At 33.4% G+C, this 10,053-nt stretch overlaps 1 protein-coding gene across 3 annotated transcripts in view; it reads left to right on the top strand.

Moving 5' to 3' along the window:
- DACH1 (dachshund family transcription factor 1) overlaps positions 1–10,053 on the top strand; it is a 460,914-nt gene that overhangs the window by 407,686 nt on the left and 43,175 nt on the right. For all 3 annotated transcript variants that reach the window (XM_010842289.1, XM_010842290.1, XM_010842288.1), the window contains one exon: positions 9,016–9,163. In XM_010842289.1, coding sequence (XP_010840591.1) covers positions 9,016–9,163 — 148 coding nt within the window. The remainder of the gene's footprint in view (positions 1–9,015; positions 9,164–10,053) is intronic.

The raw sequence follows: 10,053 nt of genomic DNA, 5'->3' as shown, positions 1-10,053 counted from the left end.
CTTTGTTCTAGCATTCAATCCTTACTGGTATTTTTCTGTACACATTTCATACCATATTAAACTTTCTCCCAGTAGAAATGTAATTAATTTTATTTACCTCTCTAAGGACATAACAGAAGGCCTTTAATGTAACATATCTTCTCATCTGTTAATATGGAATTTTTAATACTAATGTAATTAGAATCTCCAGAACTGTATTCAACTTTAAGGTTTTATATCTCAGTAATTGAAATAAATCATCAATCTAACCTAAATGTAATCATAGCCAAATAACTGATTATATTTAAAAATAAACATGTAACTTTTTTTCTAAATTCAGCCCACATTATTGTTTTCTGAGTTAAAGTTCTTAATGCATTTCTCTTTTGTTAAAATAAGTGCTTTCAAAAATATCCCTCAACATTTCTGAATTTACACTTTGAGAAGTAAGGGAACAATTAAGTTTCTTTTGTATGTTCTGTGTGTGTGTGTACATATATATATTTATAAAATTCTATGTGAAGCAAATATACAGCTAAACATTTACTTAAGATTCTCCATCTAGGTGTCTGTATATTCACTAACTAAAGCCTCTTTAATGGGGAAAATAATAATTTAATTTCAATTTCAGCAAAGAAAACATTTCTGTGTAAACATTCACTAGTGCAAACCAGTTTGCTCATCTGAAGAGTAGATTTACACAGGGACCCTTGCGTTCTATGTGAAAACCACATCACTAAGTCAAATTCTGTGTTTGAGAATGTTTATCCACCCACCCATAGACAGTAATACACAGACTAGAAATGTTATCTGCTTGTGTGCTTGCATGCTAAATCGGTTCAGTCGGGTCGGACTCTATGTGACCCTATGGACTATAGGACTCCAGGCTTCTCTGTCCATGGGATTCTCCAAGCAAGTATCCTGGAGTGGGTTACCATGCCCTCCTCAAGACCTTCTGAACCCACAGATTTAACCCACGTCTCTTATGTCTCCTGCATTGGTGGGCAGGCTCTTTACCACTAGCACAACATGAGAAGCCCAGAAATGTTATCTACATCACCTCAAATTATAAGTATTTCTTTAAAGAAAGAAAAGAAGAAAAGAGAAAATTTCAGTTTTAAATTGTTCAAATTTTAGATAAATTATTTTTTACTGAATAGATCTCTGGAAATAATATATTCTCTAGCTTTCCAAACAGCCTTAAGATGATATATTAGGAAGCATTGATGATAGGAGTCAAGTCAAAGTAAATTATTTCTTCTAGTCCTAAATCATAGGATTCTGGGTCTGACAAAGTTAGAACACTCACAATAAAAATGCTCCATTTAGGGACCTCCCTCTATGTCCAGTGGTTAAGACCTTGCCTTCCAATGAAGGGAGTGCAGGTTTGATCCATGGTCAGGTAGCTAAGATCCCTCATGACTCACAGACAAAAAACCAGAACATAAACAGCCAAAGCAATATTGGAACAAATTTAGCAAAGATTTTAAAAATGGTCCACATCAAAAAAGGAAATAATATTTCATTTAAAATAAATTAAGCTGTTCACTTCAGTTTCACATATAGATGTATACAGATGAGATATTATATATGTATATGTATGAATGTGATACCTGTATACAAGGATATGTGCATGCACATATATGTTTGAAAGGTAAAATAAATATTGAAAATCTTACTAAGTGCAATATACAGTAAAACAAACGACAATACATCCATACATTCATACATACTTATATACATGTTCACACACACACACACAAGCCAGACATACATGCTAGATTTATGTTCAGTTATAGTTTCACATTATTTTGCAAAAGGTCATAGTTGCTAGCTCTTTTATTATTATTACATATATTGAGTTATAGTAATATCCTAGGAATGGTATAGAATATTTAAACAGTCATGACTCTGACTCATGGGGCATACAGTATAAATGTGTTTGCTGTCCAAATTCTAATTTGGGTAATTACATTCTGTCTACCTCAATTTCCTTTGTAAGTTCAATTATGTATAATGGGGTTCTCTGCTTTCTGTCTCAAATGGCAATACTCTTTTGGTGTGGTAAATTTAAAGCTCTATATTTCCTTTGAAGATACTTTATCACAATGACAATGAAAAATAATTGAGTTGAAAGTATTTGCATTTTTATATCATACAATATCATGTTTAAAATTAAAGGTTTATTGTGCATGTTTTCTATTTTAGAATATTGTGTTATATTTAAATTTAATGCACATAAACTCTATTTTTCTTAGAATTAATGACCAAAACTACTCAAAATAATATTTAAGGTGTTATTGTTCTAATATTCAATCCTTTGATTTCATGATATTGTGTAATTTGATAATTTTAAAATTAAAAATTTTTAATAGCTACTGTAGATGTCCCTTCCATGACACATTATCAAAATTGAATTTTCTTAAATGGTATTTCTTTGTGTTTTAAAAGAGGGCCTGTAGAAAAATACTATATGCTAGTATTTTAAAATATATATACTATATATAGTGTAGAAAATACGTTTTATATATAGTACAGAAAAATATTTGTAGTATAAAAATATATGTGTATACTGTATATATTTAGGTACAAGATTTTTGCTAGTTCCTAGAACTATACTATTCTTTCTTAAAGTTTGACTATTTTTATAAATTAGAAGTCATAAAGAATAAGGATATCTTCAGTAAAGAACAGCAATTTTACTTTAGTGACATTTAAATTCACTCTAGATTTTCCTTTTTAGAATTAAAAAAAATTATATGGAATTTTATTTTATTTTTCTATGTGGACAGTCTTTCATTATGGTTTCCTTAATCAAACGTATTCATGGACAACAACCTATGAGATTTTAGGTGTGGAAAGTAGAATTTTAGTATCAATTTACTGGATGTGACACCTTCAATCATTGATTATCATTTGAACAAACTGAAGGGAGAATTTTACCCACTATTCTCAATCTGAGCTTTCAAGCTGTAAATCATAACTGGGATACATTTGCACATAAGACTAGGAATAAATATGTTGCACTGTTTATTACCCTATTTACAAAAAATTATTTTAAAGGATAGTTAAATAAATAAAAAGTAGAAAAGAAAAATAAGGTACAGAATATAAAATTTAGTGAGGAGTGATATTAACCCTAAGGATATATGCCATAAGGGGAGTAAGATAGCTGTTTGGTTTATTCTGATTTGTCTATGTGGAAGTATTAAACAAACAAGGAAAATCTAAAAGGGATGTTAAAACCACAATGAATAGCAGGCTGAGATTGGTTCACTATGGTCTGACAAATAAACATATTCTGACTGTGGTATTTAAGAAGCATTCTTTACTTCTATATTTAATGGAAGACAATGAAAAATAATTTGACCAAAATATTCTGATTATACATATTCCAGTCTTTACATTTCAAAGTCATGATCAGTAATATATCTTATACATTTCAAAAAAATGAATCATTTTTATTTGCATTATTAATATGTATTTTAATTATAAAATATGTACTAGTAATTAGTTATATAGTTACTAATCTTCTCTAACTGATAAAAGAATTAGAAACTTTTCAAAATGATAAACGATAAAATAAGACATTGACTTCAAAATATGGGTAGACTAGCATCAGATACATTGGTTTTTATATTATGTCTTTTTATCTTTAATCATAGTATGTTATATCTTCTCCTGTGTGTCCCATTACCAATTTTGTGAAGAGAGATCATGGAAAAAACAGTAAACCACAGCAAATATTTTAAACTCAGTTTACTGTAATGAAGAGAGTGGCATTAATCTCTTAAAAATCTGGACTCTGTATCATATTTACTAATTTATATCATATACAACAACAATACAAATATTAATAGTAAAACTAATTTTATTGAGGACTTCCCTGGTGACTCAGTGGTAAAGAATTCCCTTACTAATACAGGACATGCAGGTTCCATCCCTGGGTCAGGAAGATACCATGGAGAAGGAAACGGCAACCCACTCCAGTATGCTTGCTGGAAAATCCCATGGACAGAGGAGCCTGGTGGGTTACAGTCCTTTGGATCCCGAAAAAAGTAGGGCATGACTTAGCAACTAAACAACAATATTTGCTGAATAATCTTAATATGTCCTTGTGCAGGAAATATACTCCTTTGAGTCTCCTCTACTCTAACACTACTTAAATTCTGATACTTCTAATTCACCAGTGTCAGAGTTTTTCCCATTACAAGCAATTCTGCGAGCTAAGCTGGGGGCCCTGCATTTTATCCTAGTTCAGGCATGATCTGCTTAGAGATAGCATCAGATCTCATAGATTAAGAGTTCAGCCTCACAAACCTGCTTCCTGCCCCCGCTTTCATTGCCAGTTGTAAGTCCTGGTTGTAACCTGTGCTTGTGACCAGCCAGCTACAGACTGGAGATTCCCACCATGCCTGCCAATTAATTTGTTAAAGCAGCTCATTGAACTTAGGAAAATGTGTTACTTATGTACCCGGTTTATTATAAAAGATTATAAATCAAGGTCGAGAAGGAGCGGGTGAATTGTCCAATACAATTCAGAAACAGATGGGAGAAATGTGTAGGGCAATGTATTTCGAAAGAGGCATAGAGCTTCCATTCCCTCACACGTCACCCACCCTGTACCTCTATACACTGACCAATTCAAAAGTTCTCTGAATCTCATCCATCCTTTAGGGAGTTGCCAAAAGTCAACTTATTAACAGAAACTCATATGTAGTTGCAAGGAGTTTATTATGAATAACAGAAGACCCATTTCACCTCTGTTGTTTTTATCATTTAGGAAGTTCCATTCCCTGTAAGCATCTCTAGATACCAGTATCCAGTATAGGATACCTAGAAGTGCTTTTGATGGAGAATTCATCGTTAATCAACTTTGAAGTACAGTAACCATAACAGTAAACCAAGTATAGTATCTTTTGTCACAAGAGTGGCAAAAATGCTTTAGTTGATACTGTTCTGTCATATTTTTTAAAGTTCCTAACTTCAAGGCACACTATTCTTTTTCGGAATGAAACACCAAACAAAGAAAAAAAGAAAAACCAAAAACCTCAGGGCAGTCCTGACCTAGGTTTAGTCAGCTTACTCGTTTGGAACCTTAGACAAGTCACCTTCTCCTTCTGGACCTTGGTTTTCTCATCTTTGAAAGGTTTAAACTAGACTAGATAATGGCTAAAAATCTCCTCCAACTGGGTTTGTTGTTGTTGTTTCGTTGCTCAATAGTGTCCGACTCTTGTGCTACCCGATGGACAACAGTCTGCCAGTCCCCTCTTTCCATGGGATTTTCTAAGCAGGAATACTAGAGTCTATGTGATCCCATGGACTACAACCTGCCAGGCTCCTTGTCCATGGGATTTCCCAGGCAAAAATACTGGGTTGCCATTTCCTTATTTACTCTCATTAGAAATAGCAAACTACTGAACACAAATTTGTACAAAATACAAATATGTACCAAGTAAGCTTTTCTTCCTCTAGGATCTAACTAATAAATTAAGAAATGCTTCTGTCATATCAATATCACTGTAAGTCTCCTATACAGGCAGATACTTATACTTCCTAGGCAAGAGAAATAGTTGACATATTGCTAGATTAATGTGTCCTTTATATATGTAGTTTATAAACTCATTCCCTGAAAAATGATAGAAATTTGTTTACAAGTCATAGTACTTTAGAAAGCAAAAATACTTCTGTATTATGACAAGCATTATGTCTGCATATAGAAAAGAAATCTGAAGTCAAACAACCACTATCTTTAATAACTGCTGTGTCATAGACTAAATTTAAAATGCATTTTTTTTTTAAGAGTCGTTACTATCCAGCTTCAACATCATGAGAACTGACGTCCCCTTGGGAACAAATTTTATGTTTTAAACCTTGTTTCCTTTACATTAAATCACATTGCCATCGTAGAATTTTGCTTGATATCGCATGACCACATGAGACCTAGCATTTAGTGTGACCTTTTGCATATGATCTACCTGGAAAATTTACAGAAGTTACACAAATCCGATAGTACTGTTATCACTGATGGTTAAAATGGTGTCCCAGTGATTTGTAGATGTTGTGAACACTACTTGCTTTTGTTTTTCCCAGTCCCCTGCTGCACTGAAATTTAATTGGTTTTCCGTATTTTTTCAGAAGAGCTGTCACAGACAATAACATATTTTTTGCATATGTATCAGTTTGGCTCTAGTGAAGATTTTTGTTCACACTGGACTCCTACTGATGTGCACTGATTTAAAGTCTAAAAATGAAACTTAATTTTATACAGCTTATAAGTAGTCCCTAGAGGGTATTGGATCCTAAAGCTAATATTTTTCAGACATAATCAGCAGGAATAAGTAATGTACTACCATTAGCGACATTAACAGCAATGTAACAGAAGGAAACAATAAACATAAATGTTCTTAGCAACTTTATATTTACAACAAATATTAATATAAAATTACACAAATTAGAGCTGCAGCTTAACACTATTCAACACGTTTATTCATAATGATTGTTTCATATTTAAAGAACACCAAAATATTGTGTTTTGTCAGCCAAGGACAATAATAGTTTAATAGTAATTTATTTTAAACAGCTACTGATAATACAACCAATCAACACATTAAGTGGTGCCAACATTGGCATCTTGCTAAATAATCTCTAGACATTGCACAGAGAGTACATCTTTCAAAGATAAGTCAACAAGAGCAATCAGAGCAGAAAATTAGAATTTGGTATCTTAGAATTAAAATACAGCTAAACTAAAGTTTTAATTGGGGTGATCTAAAAGGGCACTTGATGTAATGATCTCTTTCATTTGTTACTAATTGTTTGTTCCTGATGAAGAAGAAACATATACAGGAATGTTGCCGAATTAAGATGGCAGTTTCCTTAGCAGCTATGTTTTATTGTTAAAAACAAAAGAGTAGAGAGAAGTGAACTGCCATCCAGCTTGTTTCCTATCACAAAAATTAATCCAGAAAATTCAGGATCAGTTATACCAAATATTAAATATTAATAGCTTATATGTGCTTGAAAAGAGACTTAAAAAGACTTGTGACAATTGGGCTGAACTGAAGGTACATTCCTATTGCGTTAGCAAGTCAAGCTGGAATTGAAATGTATGAATCAAACTTCTTATGTCGTATCCTATAAAGGGTTAAAGGGGTCTCAAATAAATCTACAACTGGCATTAACTACCATTTCATTTCTAATTTCATTTGAAAAATTCAGCTGCTGATGTTCACAATCCAAAGCATCTTTTCCAAAAGGGCATTTTGAATTGCTGAGTTGAGAAGTATTGAAATCTTAGCTCCAATTTTTACTGATAACTTTAGTAATAATTTTCTAATGCATCTTAGCAGAGAACACATGCATAACGCTTTGCATAGGTTTTACATATTCTCATAATCTCATTTTTGAAAATTTCAGAATACTACTCATATATTAATACAGCATATAGTCAAATTATATACGGAGAAGGCAAAGGCACCCTGCTCCAGTACTCTTGTCTGGAAAATCCCATGGACGGAGGAGCCTGGTAGGCTACAGTCCATGGGGTCGCTAAGAGTCGGACACAACTGAGCGACTTCACTTTCACTTTTCACTTTCATGCATTGGAGAAGGAAATGGCAACCCACTCTAGTGTTCTTGCCTTAAGAATCCCAGGGACGGGGAAGCCTGGTTGGGCTGCTGTCTATGGAGTCACACAGAGTCGGACCCAACTGAAGCGACTTAGCAGCAGCAGTAGCAGCAAATTATATATATATTATTTTATAATCAGTTATATAAATAGATATAATTTGCTTTTGCCATATACTATTATTATATATTGGAGAAGGCCATGGCACCCCACTCCAGTACTCTTGCCTGGAAAATCCCATGGGCAGAGGAGCCTGGTGGGCTACAGTCCATGGGGTCGCGAAGAGTCGGACACGACTGAGTGACTTCACTTTCACTTTTCACTTTCATGCATTGGAGAAGGAAATGGCAACCCACTCCAGTGTTCTTGCCTGGAGAATCCCAGGGACGGGGGAGCCTGGTGAGCTGCCGTCTATGGGGTTGTACAGAGTCGGACATGACTGAAGTGACTCAGCAGCAGCAGTATTATTATATATACCCTAAAATGTATCCTCTGTTTAGAGCCATTTTGATAGATTTTTTAAAAATAATGCATTACTAAGCCATGAAGCTTTGGATCCTAATAGAAGTTTTGAATCCTTCTATTCAATAAATTTTTGAAATCTACTCTACAGCAGGCACTCTCTGAGTTTTAGTACCCATAGTACCCCATGAGAGAAAATGTCTCTGCCTCAGAGGACTTACATTTCAGTGAAGAAGATGCAAAATATGCCACTAAACAAATAAACAGATGACAATATTACATAATAAACGACATGAAGAATTTTAAGGAGGGAATAAAAAGTTTGAGTTTGGAGGGCTAGTCCAGACGAGATGTGAAGAGAACGGTTTTCCCCAGTGATGACTGAACAAAGGTGAAATGAATGTAGGAGTGAGCCATGCAAAACCTGGGAGGAAAAGCATTCAGGAGGGAAACAGAGAGCCAAGTGCCTGGTGCAGAAACAAATTGGTGCCTTAAGAAATAAATGGCCACTCACGTTGTATATAATCTCAGTAGGGAGTGGCAGAGAATGAGCCCTGAGAGACAGGTGAGTATTGCTAACATCACAAGGGGTTACATAAACTATGTCAGATAATTACACATGGAACAAATCAGTCTAATTTTCTTCACAATATTTAATTTTAAGATACACTTATGTGTTGCCCTCATGTGGTATTAAACCTAGATATTCTAATTAGAAGCGATTGAACCTGCATGCCAAAAATATTTGTCTTCCTAAATAGTTTAATTAAACATAGAAAAATTTTGCTTTACTTTGACTATTTATCTTAGTGAATACAAAGTGACTGCACAACAGGAATGAAGATATTTGATAAGTGGGCTGTTCTCTTTTAAAATATGTTAAAGTAATGAATGAAATGTACTTCATCCAAAATATTATAATTCTGAATACCTTCTTTGTACAGGGGCTCTTGAAAGTTGCCATAGACAATGCCAGAGCTCAAGAAAAACAGGTTCAACTTGAAAAAACAGAACTGAAGATGGATTTTTTAAGGGAAAGAGAACTAAGGGAGACACTTGAGAAGCAGTTGGCAATGGAACAAAAGAATAGAGGTATTTTTAAACTTCCAAATAAGTTTAATACTTAGCATCAAATATTCAGCATAACAATATTTTGTGATTTACTATGAAACTGTAACTTTTTTGTTTTTACTTGTAGCTATAGTTTAGTGCAGGATTTGAATCCTGAGCTTAACCTTTAAAGGACATAGTTTCTCGTCTCTTCGTACCATATATATAATGAAATATATCCATTATATCATTAATCACATAATTTTTACTGCTTATAGATTTAACCAATTCATAGTTTTAAAATAAGGAGTTCTGATAAGATGACAGCCATGAAGAAGAATTCTATATTCATTCATAATTGCCCTTTGAAAAGCTTGAGTTAAAGTCATAAAACTAAAATAGAAAAATACTGATTATTCAAGCGAAGCAGATTTAGTGAGATATTTATCAACTGAAATGGAAGACTGATGAATATCTGAACAAATGACCAAAGTTGAGTGTTTGTATAATTTTCTTTCTGAATGCCTCATTTTCATCCAACAAGGTCAAATACACATCAGAGTAGAAACTGATGTGAATTTTTATTGGGTAAAAATAATGTTATTATCAGTCTATGAACTGCTGCTTTTTACACACTTTACAGTGCATGTTTAGATAATTTTGAAGGTCATTCATATTTGTCTGCTTATTTTATGTATGACATCCAAGAGTGTTTTCTTTACAACTTCCCCTCTGCTTCAACTCTAAAGTTCTCTTCAATATTTAAAAGGGGAAGCTCCTTTTCTCTCATTTAATAAATATCCACTATAAATAATCCACACTTTCTTCTGATATATGTGACGTGGTCATTTTAAAATAATTCTTTCTTTCAAAACTTGCAGAACTAATAGGTTTTTTATTAGTTACTATGAAGCAATAGTTAGTCAGTTCCC

The sequence above is a fragment of the Bison bison genome, unplaced genomic scaffold, assembly GCF_000754665.1.
Source record: "Bison bison bison isolate TAMUID 2011002044 unplaced genomic scaffold, Bison_UMD1.0 scf7180017864176, whole genome shotgun sequence".
Lineage (NCBI taxonomy): Eukaryota > Metazoa > Chordata > Mammalia > Artiodactyla > Bovidae > Bison > Bison bison.
The sequence above is the reverse complement of the archived record's forward strand: the minus strand, read 5'-3'. Positions and strand labels throughout refer to the sequence as shown.